At 53.4% G+C, this 23076-nt stretch overlaps 1 protein-coding gene across 2 annotated transcripts in view; it reads right to left on the bottom strand.

Annotated features, from left to right (window-relative positions):
• The window catches only part of LOC129495533 (kinesin heavy chain), a 151817-nt gene that overhangs the window by 7284 nt on the left and 121457 nt on the right, over positions 1–23076 (bottom strand). Inside the window, exons 19-25 of one of the 2 annotated variants that reach the window (XM_055303119.1) lie at positions 21990–22099; positions 19905–20006; positions 19622–19682; positions 15195–15266; positions 12952–13056; positions 10892–11108; positions 9761–9873 (exon numbers count right to left, since the gene is read on the bottom strand). In XM_055303119.1, coding sequence (XP_055159094.1) covers positions 9767–9873; positions 10892–11108; positions 12952–13056; positions 15195–15266; positions 19622–19682; positions 19905–20006; positions 21990–22099 — 774 coding nt within the window. In that variant the 3' untranslated portion in view covers positions 9761–9766. Of the gene's footprint in view, positions 1–9760; positions 11109–12951; positions 13057–15194; positions 15267–19621; positions 19683–19904; positions 20007–21989; positions 22100–23076 lie in introns of those variants that run through there. The other variant, XM_055303118.1, reaches the window with a different exon arrangement.

Raw genomic sequence — 23076 nt, 5'->3', positions numbered from 1 at the left:
CGGGCCATGCCCGGCCATCTCCCGGCCATCCCCGGCCATCTCCGGGCCATCCCCGGCCATCTCCGGCCATCCCGGGCCAGCCCCGGCCATCTCCGGCATCTCCGGGCCATCCCCGGCCATCTCCCGGCCATCTCCGGGCCATCTCCGGGCCATCCCCGGCCATCTCCCGGCCATCTCCGGGCCATCTCCGGGCCATCTCCTGGCCATCTCCCGGCCATCTCCCGGCCATCTCCGGGCCTTCCCCGGCCATCTCCGGGCCATCTCCCGGCCATCTCCGGGCCATCTCCTGGCCATCTCCCGGCCATCTCCCGGCCATCTCCGGGCCTTCCCCGGCCATCTCCGGGCCATCTCCCGGCCATCTCCGGGCCATCTCCGGGCCATCTCCCGGCCATCTCGCGGCCATCCCCGGCCATCTCCCGGCCATCTCCGGGCCATCCCCGGCCATCTCCGGGCCATGCCCGGCCATCTCCCGGCCATCCCCGGCCATCTCCGGGCCATCCCCGGCCATCTCCCGGCCATCTCCGGGCCATCTCCCGGCCATCCCCGGGCCATCTCCCGGCCATCCCCGGCCATCCCCGGGCCATCTCCCGGCCATCCCCGGGCCATCTCCCGGCCATCCCCGGCCATCTCCCAGCCATTCCCGGCCATCCCCCAGCCGTCCGCGAGCAAGATGCGGCCCGTCCCGGGGAACCGCAGGGAAGGAGGAGGAAGCCACCGAGCAGACCCTGCCTGCTTAGTTGTCTCCAGCAAGACCACGCAGGGAGGCCACCAACACAGGCCCTTTGTTCTAAGGACGCGGTTCTTCATCCTGAGCACAGATCTCTACAGCCCTGTGCCAGCCCAGTCCCTCCAGCAGGCCTAAGGAAGGAGCCAACCGGGAGGCCCCATCCATCCCCCAGCTGGGTGAAACTGCATCTCCTCGATAAATTCAGGAGGGAGAACAGATAGGTCAATGCGTTAGCTCCTGGAGAAACCGCCTCTGAGGGTTCTGAGCGCAGAGCCAACCCCGGGAGGCTGGCAAAGCCTGAGACCATTGAAAACCCAGGTCTGGGGATGCCCAGGAGGCTCAGTGGCTGAGCGCCTGCCTCCGGCCCAGGGCGTGACCTGGGGTCCCAGGATCGAGTCCCGCGTTGGGTTCCCAGCATAGAGCCCGCTTCTCCCTCTGCCTGGGTCTCTGCCTCTCTCTGTGTCTCTCAGGAATAAATACATAAAATCTTTAAAAACAGAAAACCCAGTTCTGTTGATGACCTTAGATGGCTCAGAGTCGTTACTCACTCACCTAAAAGCACGGTCGTGGCCCGAGTGACCTACTACGAGGCTGTCCCTGGGCCTCTGCCAAACTGGAGATGGCACTCCAGAGTGACAACGTGTGACCAGACTCAGAAGGGAATAAAATCGCCTTTCTTTAGAAGGAGTGAGAAATTAGCTGAATAAAGAGGCTAATTATCCAAGGGATTTACAAGTATTTAGAGATTTTCCCCCCAACTTTGGATTTTGTAATTGCCTGCAAGTGGATTTATGCTTAATCCAAATAGTACAGTTTTATCTTTTCTTTTGCCTTCTTACAATTCAATGCCCACGTTGTAAGAATTGCCAGTTGCTCCTTACGTATCACTGCTGAAGAGAAGTGAATCTACCTCACAGGAGCGTTGGTGCAACCGCTGCCCTTCCAGGTCATGATCGCTTCCTTTGAACTCACAATGCTGGTTTCCGAGTCCCATGCCACAGTGTCCACCTGCCCTGGGCCCCGCTTTGCCTATGCATTTTAGGCCTGTCCCCATAACCACCGTAACACCGGCTAATGCTTGTGCGACCCTGATTACGGCCACACACTCTCCTAGGACCTTCCACTCTTCTTTCACATCTCTCATTCAATCCTCAGAGCAAGCCTGTGACGAAGAAGGTGCCTGGGTGGCTCGGTTGGTTGAGCACCCGACTTAGGCTCAGGTCATGATCCTGGGGACCCGGGATCGAGTCCCACGTCGGGCTCCCTGCATGGAGCCTGCGTCTTCCTCTGCCTGTGGCTCTGCCTCTCTCTCTCCCTGTGTCTCTCATGAATAAATAAATAAAATCTTCTAAAAACAAAAAAATAAAAATAAATAAAAGAACACACTGCAGCTGAGAGAATGCACAGGTATGAGAATCCAGAGTCACCCATTAAGCAAAATATTAAACCGATTTGCCAAACTGCAAAGTGATGCCATTTTGCTAAGTGTTTGTCTTAGAAAATAATCACATTTCATTAAACATGGCATTTATGTTAGCAGTAGTGATATTTAAAATTTTTGTTTCAATTTATACCAATTATATAAAACATATCAAGACATACACCCAGGAATATAAAAGCTCTTTGGTGTTGATACTTTTTAAAGATTATAAAAGGTTGTAGGGCCAGAAACTTCAGGAATGGCTGCACAGCAGATCAGAGTTCATGGTCCAGGATCTACCAAAGACACGCTGTGTGATCTCAACAGTTCACCTGGCCTCTGTAGAAGGCAGGATGACATAATGTCACCATGGGCCAACACCGTGTGCCCATTCTGTGCCAGGCACCTGCCTAAGTGCTCTGTATTAATGCACTTAATCTTCACAGCCACCCTGTACGTAGGAGCAGTCACTGGGCACATTTTCCAAGGACAGGGAGGCAGAGAGAGATGAAGTAGCTCGCCTAGTAGTGGCCAAGCTGGAATTCAACCCCAGGCAGCCTCGTTCCAAAGCCCGAACCCACAATCACCAGCTACTCAGCCTGCCTGTGGCAAAGAGTCCCCTTGCACCGAGGCAATTCACATTCTTGTGACTTAATCATTAATTACTAGGATTTTCCAACAGTAATAGCAGTTGAACGGCCCAGTGGCATGGATGTAGACCACGTGTGTGGCTTAGGGATCCCACGTGACCTGCTCTAAAGGAGGCTTCCTGACTTCACTACTTCAGATGGTCAAATTTGAAAGCAATTTCTTGCCCACCCTCCATGTGGGGTTGAACCCATTTCTGCTGTGGGCACAAGTCAACTCATCTATTTTAGGTATATGTGATATTTTTTATTTGCAATTAAGTGGGCATCAAAACCAGGAGAATGGTCACGGTGAACCTCACCAACGATTCAGGATGGTTCGGATCCAGGTGTTCGGGACAGAGAGAAGAGTAACAAGAAGGAAAGACAGAGATTTAAAAAAGCAAACAGAGTATAAACGAGGAAGTGCCAGTGTGGGAAGCTTAGCCTGAGCCTAAGGACAACCTAAGGCCTGAACTCTCAGGGGTCTTGTTGCTCTCTTAGTCAAGAGTGAGAATGAAAATTCCATTCTGGGGATCCCCGGGTGGCTCAGTGGTTGAGCTCCTGCTTTCAGCCCAGGTGTGATCCTGGGGTCCCGGGATCAAGTCCCACATCGGGCTCCCCATAGGGAGCCTGCTTCTCCCTCTGCCTGTGTCTATGCCTCTCTCTCTGTGTCTCTCTGTGTCTCTCATGAATAAATAAATAAAATCTAAAAAAAAAGAATTTAAAGACATTATTTTACTAACAACTAACAGATACATTCACAATAAAGGTCTTAAAGGAGTAAAATCTGAAGAACACAGGTCCATCCCACGGGACTATCACTGATCCTGCGAGTGTCACAAACCAGAGATACGGAGATCATAACAGAGTATCTGGTCTGCTTTGATGGCTCTTCGTAGTTACATCCACCCACGCGACCCCGCTCTAAGTTGCAAACATGCTTCTCCAGGGCTGTTTTCTTTATGCCTCAAAACATGAAATCAGAGTCTAAAGATACAGAATCACTTCTTCTATAAAAGCCCAAATGAGTCCCTATTAGCTTTACCACTGTGACTTTACCAAATATTTTATCACAGTTTATCAAAATTTTATTTTTTTAAAGATTTTATTTATTTATTTGAGACAGAGAGAAAGACAGAGAGAGAGGAGGAGCAGAGGGAGAGGGACAAGCAGACTCCATGCTGAGCGCAGAGCCTGACATGGGGCTCAACTCCGTGACCCTGAGATTATGACCTGAGCTCGAAACCAAGAGTTGGACGCCCAACCAAATGAGCCACCCAGGTGTCCCCAAAACGTTATAGGGTATGATTTCTAGATTTAACATATGTGGTTTTTAATAAAAGTATAGTCCTCAAAATACCAGTCTTTATCTACATCAACAAAGTGAGAGGCATCCTGGGGCCTGCCTTCATTTCCTAGTATTCTCAATTTTATGTTTTTCTTTGCACAAAAATCTGAGGCATTAACATGTGCATATTCTAGGGGCGCCTGGTGGCTCAGCTGCTTAAGCATCTGACTCTTGATTTCGCCCCAAGTCATGACCTCAGGGTTGTGAGATAGAACCCCGTGTGGGACTCTGGGCTCAGCAGGGGCTCTGCTGCTCTCTCTCCCTCCCCCTCACCGCCATTCTCTCTCTCTCTCTCTCTAATAAATATATCTTCAATTTAAAAAGTGCATAGTCTAGATTGTCTTGCTGACTACCTTGCAACCAAGTATTCCCATGCAACTTCAGCCCCACACACACTTAATGCTATGACCAAGGGGACACTCCTCCTTGCAACTTAAGCATCCTCCCGCTAAAGCTGGACTCAAGAGGACAATGATGTGTCCCACCTACAAGAAGACAAAGTGGCCTGAAGGTGTGCAGTGATTCTGCAGTGGGCTTTTCTTTTCTTCTTTTTTAAAGATTTTACTTTTAGGGACATCTGGGTGGCTCAGTGGTTGAGCATCTGCGTTCCCCTCAGGGCATGACCCGTGATGGGGGTCCTGGGATCGAGTCCTGCATCGGGCTCCCTGCGTGGAGCCTGCTCCTCCCTCTGCCTGGGTCTCCACCTCTCTCTGTGGGTCTCTCATGAATAAATAAATAAAATCTTAAAAAAAAAAAAAAAGGTTTATTCTTAAATAATCTCTACACCCAGCCTGGGGCTCAAATTTATGACCCCAAGATCAAGACTCACATGCTCTACTGAGCCAGCAGGCGGCCGTCTACAGTGGTTGTAACACAGAAGGGGGTGGGGGAAGAAGTGAAGCCACATCAGGACATACGGAAGAAACACAGGCAAGCCCCACAACGCCAGACTCCACTAGGCGCAACGCATACCAGAGGCATATCGCACCCAGCTCTTGATTTTCAGAGAAAAGCCATCTTTCATTAACTTCTGTTAAGGCTGGTGATTTGATTTTGGTTTATGGTTCATTTCAATCTAACTTCTAAATTCATTTTGACTTGCTAGTTGTGTAAGATCCCGAAGTATGTGCTATTGTAGATTTGCGAATACCAATCATAATAAAAGGAATTGAGGAGTATGAGAGCTTTATCCCCCTAAAGTACCCTATTCACTCTTCGTAGCCGAGAAATCCTGGTCCAAACACAGGGAAGCCAAGAGCCTGGGCCTCAAGGCCTGGGAGCCGCAGCCCGGCCGCAGCGGTGCCCCGCCGGCGCCCTCTGGTGGGCCCTGGGCGGCCGCAGCGCTGCGGGGACGGGAAGCCCAGGCCGCAGACCCGGCCACACCAGGTATTTCCATGTCCTCTCAGGAAATGTGGGGCCTGAAAAGCCCTCGAGTGTGCTCTGCGCCTTATCTCCTCTCCAGCCTGCAATCCGTGTCCCTGCCTCCCTTGGCGCCAACCTGCTTCCTGCAGGACAGGGGACCCATCGACCCCCCGGCCGCTGCGGGTCCTTCCTACTCTGCTTCCCATCACCTCCGATGGCGCTCTGGGCCAATCGCAGCTCCTCCGGGGCACCCAGTACTCCCATCTCCGACACGATCAAGCTCCCCACGAGGCTCAAGGGGAACCCCCGCTCCGACTCCCACCCACCCCATCCTTTCCACAGGGTGGCCTTTCCCAGTGTGAACCAGGTCCCACCACTCCCAGACCCGGAGCCCCCAGTGCCCCCCATGCCCAGACAGCACTCTCCTCCCTCCCCAACTGCCCCGATTATGAAGGTCTCTGTTCTCTGGGCTACGGCCCTATCAGCCCTCCTGTGATCCCCCAAATACGCCCGCCATCCGCACCTTCCAGCCAGCGTCCGTGCCGCTCTTCCCCAGTCACTGCACCGCTGGTACTCGTCACCACCTAGTGCTCAGCTCGGATGCCACCCCCCCTTCTAAATGTTGTCCCGTCTCCATCTCATTCACCTGCTGTTTTTTCAGAAGCACACCACTAGCTGAAGTTCCCTTGCTTATTTGCAGTCCTTCTTCCCCACAAGACGACGACCACGCGTAAGAACAAAGCCTTCTTCGCCTCATCTGGTGTTAAATGATACAGAGCAGCCTCCCCGTGCCTGACCCCATTTTGCAGACGATGAAACTGAGGTTGAAGAAATCCAGCGACGTGCCCGACATCACACAGCAGTAAGCCAAGCTGGGCCTGGAACCCACTTCCCTATCCCACGTCCGTACTTTGCTGCGCTGCACTGCTCCGCGTCCGGCTCTGCAGTTTGAAAAAGATGCTCCCCTCCCCGTGGCAGCTCCCCGGGATTTGAACTGGCTGAGATAGAAGCCCGCAGTTTCCAGAGTTCTGATTTCCACGTTAGCACCTTCAGTCACTCTGAAAATTGAGCATGAACCAAAATACTCATTGTGACTCGAGTCCATGAAACCTAAAACAAAGTGGAAAGCAACCCCAAAGACATCCAGGTACTGCCCAGGTATGAATATGCTGCTCTGGCTTCAATAAGAGGGCTGGGGAGGGGCAGCTGAGATCATTCCTGCCCAGGACGGACACTTCAGAACGAGCATCCCGAAGATCAACAAGGAGCATCTCAAAAGGGGTTGACCCCAACTAAGCAACAAATCCACATTTTCAATGATTTTTTTAAATGATTTTGCATTTTCTCACTTCCAACCACAACTTCCCACTTCATTGGCTACTATCCATTTTTTTTAACCTCCCCAAACAAATGTCCAGTCTTTTTCTTTAAAATAGTCAACATCCTTCTTCATAACCTTTAGATGAGGGGATCCCTGGGGGGCTCAGTGGTTGAGCATCTGCCTTCGGCCCAGGGCATGACCCCAGGGTCCTGGGATCGAGTCCCGCGTCGGGCTTCCCGCATGGAGCCTGCTTCTCCCTCTGCTTGCGTCTCTGCCTCTCTCTCTGTCTCTCATGAATAAATAAGTAAAATCTTAAAAAAAAAAAAACTTTAGATGAATAAATTATAATATCTTTAAAACACCTTGTATCTGGTCATAGCATCACATAGGATGCTTAGTCGTGGGCCTTGCCCTGCTCAGTGGTTAGAATGTGGGACTAGAAAAGGGACTAGAAACTATTTTGCAGCAACTAGGAGTGAAAGGAGACCAGAAGCCAACATTCACCGACCACCTACTGTGTGCGAGTAGCGCCGCTCTACACGGCAGGGACGTTTTAACGGAGCATCTGTGATCTGCCAAGCAGGACCTCAGTTAGTCTTCCTTTCAAAACCAACGATCCGGGGAAAGGATTCTCCCCATTTCGCAGACATAGGAGGCGACTCTGAGGGTAACTTGAGAGTAGGAGACCCAACCCCCGACCCAGGTCTCCCACCCAAAGCAGGCCGGTGGCCGGGTAACTGGGAAGGCGGCCTGTTGGTGTTGCCATGTGGGGACGGCGCCGGGCTACCGGAGATGCCGGTACACATACGGTGGGTCAAGGAGCTTCCAAGTGCAGATAGAATAACCAAATCCACTTAGGACTCTTCAGGTTAAAGAAAGCAACGCACCACCAGGAGGGGTGGGGGTGGTCCCATCAGTCAGGCCCACTGCTTATCAGGCTCAAGGTGGGAAGGGAACACGTGGCTGTAGGGATCTCACACAAAACGCAGGTCTGACACCTGCGCGGGGTTGCTGAGCACAGCAGCTGCCCACTGCAGTCTCTGGACCCAGAGCCCCTGGGCCACGGTGTTACTAAGAGCTTGCCAGGAGCCAAGCACAGACCCTTCTCTGTGTGCTTCCATCGAACGGGGTAATGTAGATGCTGCTGCGGTCACCGCACCGTGGCACAGCGGGCCTCGATGAACAGGTTCTGTGGCCCGGCCCAACATCACCGCCTCGTCTCCAGCCACAGGACACCATTCTTCGGCAGGGCAGGGATGTGCCTAGTTCAAGAAGCCACTTCCAGCCGCCCTTGCAGCTAGACGGGGCCTCGAGCCTCCGATCTGGCCAGAGGGCTGCAGGCATCAGGACCGTGTGGACTTCCAGGAAGGCCACTAAAGGAAGAGGATTCGGTTCGGAGAGCTGCTAGTGCCTCTCCCGGCGTCCCTCTGCTTGCCAACCGTGAGAGCCAGAACAGTGGAGGTCGGTGAGGTGACCTCGAGGAAGGAGAACTGCTGAGGACACAGGGAGCCTGAATTTAAAGGGCGAGCTTTGTGTTGTCACTGGAGAGTCCCTCTCCTAGCCACCGACAGACCACCCTCCAGCTTCCCGAACACGCAGAGAGATGCGCGTCTGTCCCACGTAGGCCACGGTACTTGAGGAGAGGTCTCAGCTTTGGTGGCTGACCAATCGCCTGGCCGGGCCCCACGCTACCTGAAGCAGTAGCGGACGCCCCTGGCACCTGGGACACTGACGCCCGCCCGAGTTCAAGAACTGCTGCTTTAGCTTCTCTCCTCTAGGCTGCCTAACGTGCCCCGCAGGGCCCCCCAAGTGCCCACTCCAATACCAACAGCATGCAGCCACAAGCAATTCCCTAACATCCAAAGTATCGTGTTTGTGATTGGAAGCGATCGGATCTGAAGGGGGTGGCCCGCTGCCGAGATGCTGTCCCACCTACCCTTTCAGGATACGGCAGACGGTGTGGACATGTTGCCTGTCCGTGCGCTGCCTCGGCCCTCCTCCCTGCCCCGACCTGGCCAGTAGCCGTCCTGCTCCCTGATGTGCTGTCTGGGCACAGCCACCAAGCTTCCTCCTGGGCAGTGTGTGCACGACCCTGGCAACGCGGTCATATAGTCATATCCCCGGAGACAGGACTCTAGCCCCTCGCGTTCACCTCCCTTACCTTGACCCAAAAGATGGGAGAGGAATGGGTCCCTCCTGAGGCGGCCCGCCTGCCCAGCCTGCAAGCTACTCCCTTAGTGAGGGCTCAGGGCCCACGGGCAACATTTGGAGCTACCGTTCGCACCCACAGGTTACTGGCTCAGGGCCGGAGTTTCCATACACAGCGCTCGGGCCGCCCACCAGCAACCTCTCTTCCCCATCTCAAGTACTAAGGAACAGTCTGCGCTCTTGCTTCCTTCTTTTTCGTAAAGTGCACCACGTCTTGTCTGTTTGCTGGCCGGTGTGGTAGTATCACGCAGGTGACTGTAGGTGAAGAGACGCGTAGACCACCATCTCAAAGGAAGACATGGCCCTGACCCGCCTCTATACGCTAAGAAGCCCCGTCTGTTGAGCTTGGGTAGCAATTAGAAGAGTAGGACTTTCTGTATGTGGCTCTGTCTTTGCATTCGGTTCCTGAGAATTACAGCGACCACCCACACCTGCCTACTCTGGGCGAAAGCAGCTGACAAACAGGTAATGCCCTTCTGCATGCCAGCTACGCGGGGAAGTCCCACAGACAAAAGGAAGTGAGGGGGGATCACTCGCCATGCCCTCATCCGTCCCCGGAGGGTCCCCAGCACCAGGTGGCCCCAGGTAGGAGACCCCGAGGCTCTAGAGGGCTTGAAGCTGGGTGAGCTACGCGATGGGGCCTGTCCCAGGGAGGTGACCTGCCCACGACCGCAGGGGCACATGCACGCGGAGGGTCCGCCCCAGGGCAGCCCCACACAGAAACCACCCGACGCCGGGGACTCACTCATATTTATTTCTGGTAGTGAGCGGAGTTCGAAGAGCCGCCTCCTCCCCCTCGGATGGCATGGACAGCCGTTGGAGATGACGCCGGGTAGTGTCCGGGGCGGATGGGCTTGGCTGGATCGGACAGAAAGGACAGAGGGTTCAGACGGGCTCAAGCAGCCCTCTCCAGGTGCCCCCAGGTCAGCCGCATGTGGAAACCCGACGCCCAACTCTCATGGGCCACCGGACCTTTGTGACAACAGGCCGTTTGCGCTCCCGACGGTACCATCAGCTGACCCAGCGCCCCCAGCCATGGGGGGACACGGAGAACTTCTACACCAACTACTGTAACTCTGGCTGAGGAAAATCAGAAGGGCTTTCGGTTTTATCCGAGAAAGATCTACCGGTAACGCCTGGGTTTCAAGGGCATCTGTGTGGCCCCTGAAACTGGAGCAGAACTCTGCCTACGATGCGCTTTTTCGGAGAAGAAGGTCCCTAGTTTCCCAGATTTGCAAAGAGCATGAAAGCCAGTGAATGCAATGCAACATTAATCTAAGGTATGATCTTAAAACTAGAAACATGAGGTTGGTTTACAAAACATTTGCACAGCAGTATCTGATGGGAAACAACATTGCGTGTTGTTGGAGGCATTTCAATCTAAAAAGAAAAAAGCTCTTTAGAGAACATTCCTAAATCCCTCTGCCGCCTGCGGCTCCATCCTGGAAACTGGGACTGAGCAACTATACCCCCATTCTCTGCGTGGCCAAATGCCCAGATCGAGGTCTGGAAGGGGCTGGACGTCCAGGCTGGACCCCACCCTGCCCACGGAGGCTCCCAAGGTGCTTCCGTACGTGTACGTGCCCTTGCATGCAGCTTCCCCGGAGGCTTCTGACCATATCCCGCCCCTTCGTGTTCTGCTTGGTACGGAATGGAAGGAGCCCTTGGGCCTCGCTGGGGAACAGCCAAGGGGGCCGGTATGGGGGACTGTACGCCCCGACGCCAGGTGCCTTCAGCAAGCGACAGCCGCGGCCGCCCTCACGCACACAGCCCAGCAGCCTTGGGAGCGCAGGGCGGTGCGGGCCGCAGGGTGAGCAAGCGGAGGCTGCCGGACCGGGCCATGTGGCACCCGGGCCGCGGGCGGCGGCGCACGTACCGATCTGGGCCGAGTGGGCCCTCCTAGCCATGTTCTTGGCTCGAACGGCCTCCTTGATGCGGTCCACCTCCTGCTGGTAGCGCTTGCGGTCCCGCATGGCGTTCTCCTTGGCCTCCTTCAGTGCGCTCTCCAGCGCCTTGACGCGCTCGGCCGTGGCCCGCAGCCGCTTCTCCAGCTTGGGCAGCTCGCAGCGCAGGTCTGCGTTGTCCCGGACCAGCTGCGGGGACAGCACACGGGGGCACTTACGGGGAGGCGGCAACGGGAGGGCAGTGACGAGCGGTGCCCCCGGGGCTCTGGCAAGGCTGTGGGCCCACGACGCGGGGCCACACGGGCTCACGTGTGCAACAAGTGCGGAGGGGTGCGGGCTGGAGTGCAAAGCCACTTCCAGCCCCAGGAAGCTTTCCGGCTTGGGTAGGATTTGCTTCCTCTGGGGTTTGCGTGGGTGGGGGACCCAGGGTGAGGGCCACTGGCTACACGGGCACTAGCAGGTGCAAGCTGAGCCCTGTGACGCAAGTTTGGGAGCACCAAGTACCGGCGTGCATGTTCTGGAGCTCTCTGCAGGCCTCCCTGCGTGCACCACACGTGGTCTACACCCGCAGATAGCTTGGACCCACGCTAAACTGGGATACTGCTCCTTGTCTTACTACCTAAGACCCTCAGTTAAGAAGCAACAGGTGAGGCTGGGCGTGTTCGGGGTGGTATGGCAGCAGACTGGTGGCTGGGGTGGTGGATGATGGGGATTAAGAGGACACCTATGGGGATGAGCACTGAGTAATGTAGAGAATTGCTCAACTGATATATTGTATCCCTGAAAATAATACAGCACTGTATGTTAATTATGGAATCTAAAAAATGAATAAATACAAATTTAAAAAAAATAAAGTGAAGGAATTTTTTTTTTATTATTATTTAAAAAAAAAGAAAAGCAGCAGCAGCAGCAGCAACAGATTTGCCCTGGCTCAAGAGCTGGCTCTGTTATTTCCTGACATCTGACTTGGTAAGTCCTCCAACCTCTACACGTCTCAGGTTTCTCACCCATAAAAAGGGAACGTACATAAGAGGACCATTGTGTGAATCCCAGTGGATCCAGAAAGGTCTTGAAAACCAGAAAGTGCTGAACTAAGGTAACCTACCCCGAGTCCACACCTGCATTCCTTACCCCCGTATCCCGGGCACCAGCTCCAGTGCCGGGCAGAGAGCAGGTTTTCAATAAACACCCACTGAATTCATAAATAATTCATGAATTAGAAATTCACTAACTGCAACTCAGACATTGCAGTTTCTGCTTATGTATTTCCCATTGATAACTTGCTTGAATCACTGCCACCATGTTGAATCTGCCAGCCTTTGGGGGAAAATGCCATCCTCGGTCACACTGAAGGGAACTTAGGCCCAAGAGAGACACATCCCCTCAACCTCGAGGTCTAACAAGTTGGACCATTTTTATCACATTATAAATCTTTAGGATTTAGGGGAAACAGGAACATTCCACTATTTTTACAGAAAGGAGACCAACAACTGCCTAGACCACCAGCAGGTCTGGCCGTGCCCTTTGCTGCCCCTCTACATAAACTCCGGAGCATCACAAGAACCAGAGAGGGTGCCCAAGAAATAGGATGCCCGAGAAACAGGGCGACGGGGCCGAGAGGAGGCGAGGCAGAGTCACTTCCTCTCCCGCTCTGTTTCCTCATCTGCAAAAATAAGGGACCTGAATCAGCTCAGTGGTATCCCCTTTGCATTCTGCGCAGCCTGTGGGTCTGCGGCTGGGACTGGACGCAGGATGGGACGGCAGGGTTCTGAACACCCCGCTTCCCAAACCCCAGGAGCTCAAACTCCACTCCTTCCATCTGGCTTCGATAAAAGACTTTTACATATAAGGAAAAATCACTGAAGACTAAATAAAGGACTCCAAGGACCCCTCTGGCACTAACGTCCCCTGGTGACATTCGGTCCTTTTACCTCTACAGTCAGAGCCGTCTCCCGGGACTGTGGTCAAGTGTAGCGGGGGCTTCTTTCTAGCAGAGTACGAGAAGCAGAGGAAGCCGGCACAACTCTCCTACCTGTTTGTGAACCTTTGTGAGCTGCTCCAGGTTATTCTCCAGGAAGGAAATTTTCTGCTTCTGGGCAGCACTGCCCCCTCCATCATCACTGTCCAGCTCCACGCTCTGCAACAACACGAGGGGTCAGTGGGCAGGTCTGCACGCAGCCCGCCCACAGTCCCAGCAGAAGCTGGACAACATTCTTATTCTTCTTCATAAAAAAACCACCACCCCGACCCCACCAAAGGCTATTCTGAGAGCAAAACTCAAGAGAGGTTCTAATAGCGGAGGCTCATTGACCTTCCCAATGAACTCCCTCGGTTGGTTGGGGTCAAGGGTGTGGTGAGCATTATAGTCTAGAGAACTAGAGAAAAAAACAGAACAAAACAGAACTTCCAATCTTCCTTTGAGAGACACAGATTAGTTCTCTCTGTGAAATTTAACCTCTCCCTGGCAGGTGGGTAAACAGACTTGACTTTTCAAAAGGAGCGGTTCCAAAATTCATTAAAAGGAACCAGTGTGAAAACATAAACCCAAGACCTAAATTTGATTTCAAACATCCCGGCTGAGATAAAACAAGCTGCGGGAAAGGGCCTGTGGTCCCACTGGGAAGTCCCAATGGCCTCTGCTTGTCCCTCGGCTTCCAATCCCGTGAAATCATGTAACGCATCCGTCTCAACATGTCACCGCCTCCGGGCGCTGTGCTGCCAGACAAGCTCTCGGAAGTCATCAGGTCTCGGGAGGGAGGAAAACTGTCAGGTCAGGAGAGAACGTGCCACTCTCCTGGGGCAGAACGACACTCCGAGAGCCCCTGGTCTAGTAGGGCTTCCCTTGAGAGTCCCGGATCAAGAAATCAAGGAAAGGAAGCCTGGCCTTAGCTCCCCCAGACCCTCCTCCCCCCGACAGTGCTTCTCCAGTTCTTGCCATCACCTCCACAGGTCTCGCTCTCCGGCCCCTCTGCTCCGGCCTCTCCCTCCTACCTGGCCCAGGCCTGAGGGTCACTTCCATCTTGATAACCAGGGTCACTACCAACCTGCCCCACCACTGCCATCCAGGCCTCAAACTCTCCTTTCACTCTCCACCTTTCCTTATTGTCATTTCCAGGCCTCCAAATTCACTAGGACCACGCCATCAGGGGCCACGGCCAGGGCATGCTCCGACCTTGAGTTGGAGACACACACCTCCTGGACTAATGCCTGCGGGGCCCTCCCTAGGCTGAGGCTGTCCATTCTCTCCCCTCCTTCTCCATCGAGGACAGAGCCTCCACATCAGCTGAGAAGATAAAGTCCTTGGATGCACCTTCCCACCGGCCTGTGTTTTCCTGCAAATCTGTCCATCTCGACTTCTCCTGGAAACCGCGGCTTCCCAAGCCTGACACCTCCGCCTACGCTGCTAGCACTGGCCCTCTCGGCTCAGACTCCGTCAATCCCCTCCTCGTTTGTTCAAAATCTATTTCGCCTCTTCCCCCTGGCTCCTTCACACGCGTGCACACAGGTGTGCAGACACACACACACACACACCCACGCACACTTTGAAACACATCTTCCTTCCGTCCTACTACACGTCCACATGTTTAAAGAGCAGTTCCCCGGCCGCCTCCTCCTCTTCCTCCGTCCTGAAACTTCTGCAAGCCGCTCTGGGATTCGCTACCCGGCGACTCCCCGAGATCACGGTGTGAGGCCCGGGGAGCAAAGGCCAGGTTCAGAAGTCGCAGGACCCCCAGCTCTTCCAGCGCGTGACCTCGGTCAAGTTACTGGGCCTCCGAGCCTACCCCACCAAGAGAGAACAGAACCCCGAACACGGCTGCCAGGAGGAGCAAACACGACGCGTGTCCACGTGCTTCGCCTACTTGGACCCCGTCCCTGAACGGCCTGTTCACAGGCAAACGGGGCCTCCCGCCTCGATTTCTCCAGGTTTCTGGCGCCACGCAGCACGCTCCGGGGCGACACTGCCTGCGGACACCCCCTGGGTTTCCCCCGCATCACGCACAGCAGCTTTCACGCTGCGGCCAGACAGGTATGTGCTCATTTGAAATGAAAGGCCAGGGAGAGAAGGAGAAAAGCAGATGGAAAAATATTCCCAAGTATTTTTTTTTCTTTTTTTTGCCTCCAGTACATTCTTTTAATACATTTTCTGGCATGAAGTAATTAATTTTTAACCACAACCAGCACCAATTTGAGCAAGCGGCATTTCAACTGAAAATGATTCTTTCTGTCCATCTTTTCTTTTCTTTCTCAGTCCTGTTCACACAAAATGGAACTCACCTTTTTAACCCGGGCAGTCAGGTCCTGGACGAAGAGTTTCCGGAGGTTATGCAGAGTCTGCAGTTCCCGAGACTGGAAGAGAAGATGGTTAAGACGCCACTGGAGCGGGGGAGACACCTTGAATTGGGAATGGATCGGGCCCCGGACCACCCCGCGTGGCTGCCCCGGTGACCCAGACCGCTCCCACCTCCCCGGGGGCCCAGCGCCCAGGCCCCGGCGCTCCCCCCACGTGTCCACCCCTCGAAGGTGCCCCGAGGGGCAGGGACTGGGAACTCAAACCCTGAACTGTAAATGAGAACAGAGCCTATGGTTAGCCGTGTTCTTTTAAAAAAAAAAAAAAAAAAAGATTTATTGAGAGAGAGGCAGAGATAACGGGGGGGGGGGGGGGCACAAGCAGGGAGAAGAGGGAGAAGCAGGCTCCCCGCTGAGCAGGGAGCCCGACCCGGACTCTGGGATCACGACCGGGGCCCCAAGGCACACCCTTCACGGCTGAGCCACCCAGGCGCCCCCGTCAGTGGCGTTCTAAACAGAACTTTTTCACTCCCAACTACTCCAGTTAACAAGGTCTCTCATGGAAATTCCCTAGCTGGCTGTGTTGTACCAAAATGGATTCTTTTCCCTCTAATTTATTACGTACGTGTTACACAAAAACCCCATCAAGTTTAGTGGGACGTTACCCACAACCTCTCCCAGCCTGGCAGACCGACGTGTTTCAGGTCTCCGCACCCCCCTCTGGCCCGGGGTCATCGCCTTTGCTTTCCATCACTGAGCTCCTGGGTGAGGCAGGTGGTGGACCTTGCACCCACGCAATCCTGGGCAACCTACCAAACCTTCCTGTGCCTCAGTTTCCTTATTTGTAACAGGAGGATAAATACACCAGTTGCCTCACGGTTGTTGTCAAGATTAAATGTAAAAATCCTCACACAACTCTTACAACAGCTTGTGGCACACGCTATGTGCTCAGTGAACATCAGCTAGGCTTAACTTATTGATGTACCTTATTTGATGGCCATTTCTTCGGTTGGCTTTTGTTGTTTCCCTTTGTGGGCACGATATTGTCGTATTGTAATTAGCTTCTCGGAGGCTTTTTTTTTTTTCATTCTGAGCTATTTTTCTACAAATGAACCCTTAGGAATTAGACCGCAAAGACAAGACTCTGAGTCAAACCTGATGAGCTCTGTTAACAAGATGAGAAAACCAAAACAGTGCCTCCCGTTCAAGTCTCCACGCATTTACGTCGGTTAGTTTCCTGCAAGACGTTTTCCCACAAAGGAGAGAGATAAACTTGCATTTCTACTTCTCAATTTGTCTAAGTTGACCAACTCTTAATATAGAATGTCACGGGATGCAGCTCCCAGGTGCTCGCAGGAAAAGGAAACAGGCTATATACAGCCATGAAAACACGGAGTTTCTTGGAATAAAAGCTCTACGTTAATTTAAAGTCGCCAGGTCCAAGTCTGCAATTCTGTGTTGAAATAAGAAGCACCTAAAGTCAACTGCTTCCTCGGATGAGGCAATGGACTTTCTGCAGGAAGGCAACCGGCCTGTTACTGCGGGTACAGTGCACATGGTACCTGTCTGGGGCTTAGCCACCTTCCAGGGCGGGTGCAGGGCTGCAGCTCAGCGCTCACACTTAGGCGGACGTGCTGTCTAGGTCCCTGCCCAAGGATCGCGGCCCCCATCCCCGGCTCTGCATGTACTCGCGCTTTCTCTCTCCTGCTTCAGGGATTTTATTCCTGACTGAACCACAGTAGACATTTTCCATAAAAAAAGCCACCACACCAGAGGGAAAGGAGAAGAGAAGCACAGGTCCCTTGTCCTCGGGGCCTAAGTACCACATACTATGGAGTCCTGAGCTTTATCTCATTTGTGTTTGTTCTCAGGTGAATTCAACAGTTCAGGAGAGGTGGTTAAAAACCTTTAAAACAGTTTGCAAGCTGCATGTTTAAGCACAGGCAGCTACCGTCGGCTTCCTGCAGCAATGAACCTTCCTGCACAAGATCACTTCCAGCCAACGTGACTCCCTGCCCTGAAACCTTCCCTGTCACAGGCTGCTGCCCGCTGTGTAAAGGCTCAGCTTCCTGTCACAGGGGACAGCGAGGGGGGCACCAGAGAGGTGAAAACACAAGGCCCATTAACACAGCAGGAGAGGTCCAGCCCCAGAGCCCAAAGGATCCCGTTGAAGCGAGATGGCTGCCTTGGGCCCCAAGACACCTGCACATCTTCCAACGTCAACCCCTGGACGGCAGCTTCCACATCCCACCGCCCCTGCTCCCATCTCATCCCGCCCAGATACTCCAGAAGCCAGAAGAGGCCTTGAGCTACGGAGAGCTCAGGTCAGGTCAGCCAAGGGCCATGAGCCTGTTCCTACAGAACACGTACAGCTTCAGTGAAAAGGACACATGCTGTGGGGTTCCCATCTGGGGGTTTGAACTAGGATGTGTGAGTGGTGAGCTAGAGCAAGAGAGAGAAAGGGAGCCAGTGTGTCAGTGGGTCTGTCCTTGGGTGAGTGTGCAGGTGGGAGGGGCCAGATACCCAACATGGAAGCGAGCACCTGCGGGTGTGAGGGAGGGCCTGTGGCCCGCGTGTGCTGTGAGTGTGCCAGAGTGCACGAGAGGACAAGTGACTGCGTGGAGTGGGAACATGAGCATGAGACCATCTGCAGGAGGGCAAGGACGGGCAGGGAGCTGAGCGAGGGGAGTCCATGGTGGAAGGTCCCTTATCTCTGGCTAGTGGGAATATGGTAACATTTTGAAGTTCAGTATTTTTCTGAATTTTTAGAATCATCTATAACTGTGAGTATCACTTCTCCCGTAAAAATAGACATAGATGAGGCAACTTCATGGCTTCATTTTCGTGTCCCCTAGAGCCAGCCGGCCATCCGCCACCTTCTCCACACTGCTGGAAAGGCCCAAGACCCTCTGGGTCACAATCATCTTACTTCTGTCCTGGCTGGACGGTGCCCTCCATCCCTCCACCTGGCTTTGAGGGGCAGCTAACATCAGCCCAGGAAACGGGGTGCACAATCAGGCCCAGCCCCGGGCACCCATCGGCCTACAGCCTGGGGTCAACCAGGCTCTTGGAGACACGCACAGTCCCACATGAACTCACACAACACGTGAATGGAATCAGACGTACGACTGTGTCAGGGCAGCCAGGTGGCTCAGTCAGTTAAGTCGCCGGCTCTTGGTCCCGGCTCAGGTCGTGACCTCAGGGTCAGGAGACAGAGCCCCCTGTGCTGCTCGCCATTCCGCATGGCATCTGCTTGGGATCCTCTCTCCCTGTGCCCCTCCCTGCTCATGTTCATGCATGCGCACATGTTCTCTCTCTCTAAATAAATCAACCTTAAAAAAAAGTATATGGCTGTATCTAAATAATATCCATTGTTTTGTCATGTGAAATGACTGGACATGTTTTCACCAAATTGAGAGGCTCTGTTGGGTCCGTCTTCAAATACAGGCTGTGTGTGCTTTGAAGGGCTCTCGAGGGCCCTCCAAGCAGCTGACATGGACGTCAACCAGGGCAGACAAACCTAATGAACTCAGATGCTGGACGGAGAAAATCAAGCAGGATTTCACATGAGCCCTTCTGATCTGTCTTGTGCCCCAAACCCTACAGGTCTCAAGGCCCTACTTGCCCTACAACTGCTCTTGCCTTGACACTTTTGTGCCTACTTCTTGTCTCCTCCCCGCATCACTGACTTTCCTGCTGGTCCTCAACCCACCAACCATCATCTCACCTCCAGGTCTGTGCTTGGAAGACCCTCTCCCCAGACCTCCCCATGGCTTGCTCTTTCACCCGCTTCAAGTCCCTGCTCAAACGTCACCTCCTCGTGGGACCTCTGCGTTTTCTAGAACCCTGTAATGGAGGCCATGATTTCCTTCCTTACTGTGCACTGTCTGTTCCCCTACCCCCCGGCTGAAGGCAAGGTTCACAAGGGCCAGGGTCTTATCGTTGTCATTTATTGATAACAACCCGAGCACCTAGAAGAACACCGGTCCTTAGTAAGTGCTCTTGGATGCTGAATGGAAATAAGTCACAATGTGCAAAATCTGTTAAGTTTCAGGCATTGATTTACAAGTCAGTTTAATTCTCACTCAGGGCCTCCAGCATTATAGCACTAAGCATGGGTGGATAGACAGACGGATGGGTAGATAGATGGATGGATGGACAGATAGTCATGGTGTCAAGAGCTGGGGAATAAATTCTACAATTCTCACCTTTTTCACCTTTCTACAGGATATTTTGTCTAAATGGAGCATCTAAATATCCGCATTTGTCTTACTGTCTAATATATGGTATTTGCCTAAATATTTTATCGAAAATGGTATGTGAGAAAGGTGGGCACAGTCAAGTTACAAAGTCAACAAATCACAAACTAATTGGGGCTTTGGGACTAAAACGAGTTGGGAAACATGCTGACGTACCACCGTCTCCTCCAGCCCTTTGAGGTCCTCTCTGGCCTGTTCCCTTTTATCGTTGAGCAATCTAAAAAATAAAAAGGAATCATGAACCACCAAACGGGCATCAGAGATTTCCAGATTCCATCTGCACCTATGGATAAATCAACAAAGCCAGCCAATTCACACAAATAGGCTCTGTGTATTTCTACATTGGCCCAACCCAACCAGAATATTGAGGAATTGGGATCACAGAAGTAGACTCCGCGGGGAGGAGAGAAAACAGAGGAAGTATTTCAAGTGCACTCACAAGAGCTTTTCCAGTTTCATTTCTCTCTCTTGGTCTTCTACTTTCAGCTTGTTATAATCAGAACTGAGCTTCTCCTGTTCCAGTTGCAGTTTCTGATTCAAACTGAAATTGAGGGGAAGAAAGCAATACATTCCACATGAGTCTGAAATTCCGAGGCACCCACCAAAGACACGGGGCTGTTCCAACCCCATTAGTTCTGTGCAATAAAGGCGGCAATTCTGGAGGATTCTGAGGGATCACAGAACAACCTCACAGCTTCCTCCCCGCCCAGGTGAAAACTAATTTCTGAGAACATCTCAGAGGCATGAAACATCAGGCTTTGAGAACATATTTATAGTTGGCTTGTGCAAGAGCTTTGGGGGAGAAATAATGAGATAGGGAAAGGGCTGATATTTTAAAACAGAGAAAGAGGATAGTCAGAACAGTTCTGCTGTGTCTGCCCTACAGATGGCATGTACCCACTCGGGAAACCTCATCTGGCCATTTCAACCTTCCCTTCCTCTCTCATACGATGATCTGAAAACATCTCCTAAGTCCAAATTCCTGGCTGACACAAGCAGCGCTGCGTGAAGTCTGCAACGAGGGGGTGTGGAGAGAGGAAATACAGAGAAAGCCCAGGGTGTGCTGCACACAAGAGAAACCTGCCATCCGGTTGGAGGCCCTTGGTCAACATTTGCACGTGGAATTTCTAAAACCCTTTTAGGGCCATGCCCGGGCATCTGTAAAGGAACAGACTCTACACTCTCAGAAGGAGAACCCTGAGTGCCCGAGTGTGTTTGAACGGCCCAAGCCAAGGAAACTTCTCTACCTACCGACTCATTCACCAGCCCTCCCTCGCGTGGAACATGTGGAGGGTGATTCATGAGAATAAAGAACGCAGGACACGCATGAAGGGGAAAGGCCAAGCTGAGGGACAGCACGGGGCGGTCCAAAAAGAGGAGGGAAAGACGAGACGGGCTTGCCTTAGGTAGACAGCGTGCACGGAGCCGGATCACGGCGTTTACATTCTGCTTCTTACCATCCTCCTCTCTCTAAATGCAAATGTGCTGTGCGAGCGGCTTGCGCGCACTGATGAGATTTGGATCAGTAGTCTGGAGAATTAAACTCGAACTCCGGTTTGATTCCTACTTAGCGGTGTGACCCCAAGTACCTCATTTCACCTTGCCTTGCTTCCCATACAGAGGTCCAGCTCCTCATCTACAGAAAGGGGGACGGAGGGAGCCTTTAGTCTACATCTTGTGGGTGGCGTGTCAGGGGCTAGAGCTGGATTTCAACAGAACTGGTTTTCTTTGTTTTCCCTCATCTTTTTATCTGGGGCATTGAAAAACATTATTCTGCAAAGGGGTTCAAAGACTGCCGAGGGGCTCACAGTGCAAAAATGTAAGAAACCTCAAGGAGAGGACCCTGAAGGTACTTTCCAGCTTGCTGGCTTATTCTGACAGAGGGGCAGGACGGTACGATAGAAGGCGGGGAGGGATCATTACAGGGCAGGGGTTCTTCAGTGGCCACGACAGGACAGGAGAATGGCTCCGAGGGGCTGACACCTGGGACAAGTGGCGAAAACCCCGTCCTGGCGAATGCCACGGGTCCACAAGCACAGACACACGCCCCTAAGAAGTGTGCCCACGTGACCAGAGGCTCGGGGTTGTGCAGGGAGCATTTATAGGCTGGGTGAGGAGGCAGCAGGAGCTGACGGTCTTTCTCTGGAGTATTTATTAGCCTGTCAGGACCTGAGTCAGGACCAACCTAAGGGTTTTTTATATACGGTTTCACACAGACAGTAAGTACCTCCACCGACAAGGGCATGTGTGTACCCAGCTGAGTCACCAACATGACCCTGGCCCTGGGGGCACCAGGATGGGTGGCTACACCCGCCTGCCACCTGCCCCACCAGAGCCCCCGAGGCTCAGCTCCAGACGGGAGAACAGAAGTCGGCAGCCGCATGTCTAGCCCGCTGCAGCACAGGGCAGAGCACAAAGCCCACGGGCCACAGGGAGCGGACCTGGGCCCGACGCCGCGTCCTTCCAGGCCGGCCCAAGAGCCACACCCACGCCCCCGTGTCCCGAGAGCTCTGGGCCGACTCACTCCCGAATCTCATCGATGATTTTCTGCTTCTCCTCAATTTCGTCCCGAAGTCTGGACAGCTGCTTCTGGTGAGCTTCCCGGTGGCTCTCCATCTGCTGCTCCAGCGCCTTCTGCAAGCCAGGCCACGAGAAATGTGTCATCCACTCGTTGGCTCATGGCCCACACTGTGACAGGCCCTGGATGGCTTCTACCTCCTACCCTACGTCCCTCGGCTGTCAAATCCCCGACCTGGGGCCCCCAGGACCCGCCCTGCTTTACTGGCACAACAAACCCCCCAAATCTGTGATTACACCCAGTGGGCCCCAGGAGCAGATCAGTCCGTTCATTAAATAAAAAGCTTTCCTGTGACTTTCTACGGCTCACCTGAGCTACATGGCCTCCAGCCAGGTCAGTCAGAGGGCAGGTGACCTCAGGCAAGCCATGTAACCCACACGTACGCACCTGTGAAACTTAGAGAACCGTCCCTGCCCCGGCCCCTGCACAGATTATGGTGATGTGCAAAGGAGACCTTTGCACCAAAGTGATGTGAAACCAGACGAAGGACCCAGCAAAGTCGGGCTGGAGCAGGATCAGGCCACAGGCACTGTTTCAACTATGGGCTTACACCCCAAAGGACCTGCGGTTGGCCCAAAATGAATCACGATTCTACGTCTTCTCCTATCTCATTTAATTCACCTAAATATCTTATTTCCCAATCATTTTTCCTACATTCTCCTTGACTACGTTAAATGTGACCAAAAATAAAGATCTCGGTGTAAAATGGAAATTCAAATCTGGAGTGCTTCTTTAATAAGGTCAATGGGGGCGGGGGGGGTGGTTCTTTGACTCAAAGGAAGGGCCGCCACTTCCTAAGGAGAGCACCTCAGTGCTGTAGCCCCTGCAGCGAGCGGAGGGGCTGCTCTCTCCGTCTCCCCCAGGAGCAGGGAAGAAGCACGTGTGAATGCAACAGACTATTGGCTACGGACCTCTCAGGGTTCTGGACACGTCCGTCTTCATCTGAGTCCTACGCCAGGCCACACTGCCTGGCACCGCTCCCCCCACCCCTCCCTCCTGCACAGCCACACGCATCTCTGAAGGAGACAGATTT

Source organism: Nyctereutes procyonoides, unplaced genomic scaffold, assembly GCF_905146905.1.
Source record: "Nyctereutes procyonoides isolate TBG_1078 unplaced genomic scaffold, NYPRO_anot_genome, whole genome shotgun sequence".
NCBI lineage: Eukaryota > Metazoa > Chordata > Mammalia > Carnivora > Canidae > Nyctereutes > Nyctereutes procyonoides.
Note: the sequence above shows the minus strand (reverse complement) of the source record. Positions and strands in the feature narration are given on the sequence as shown.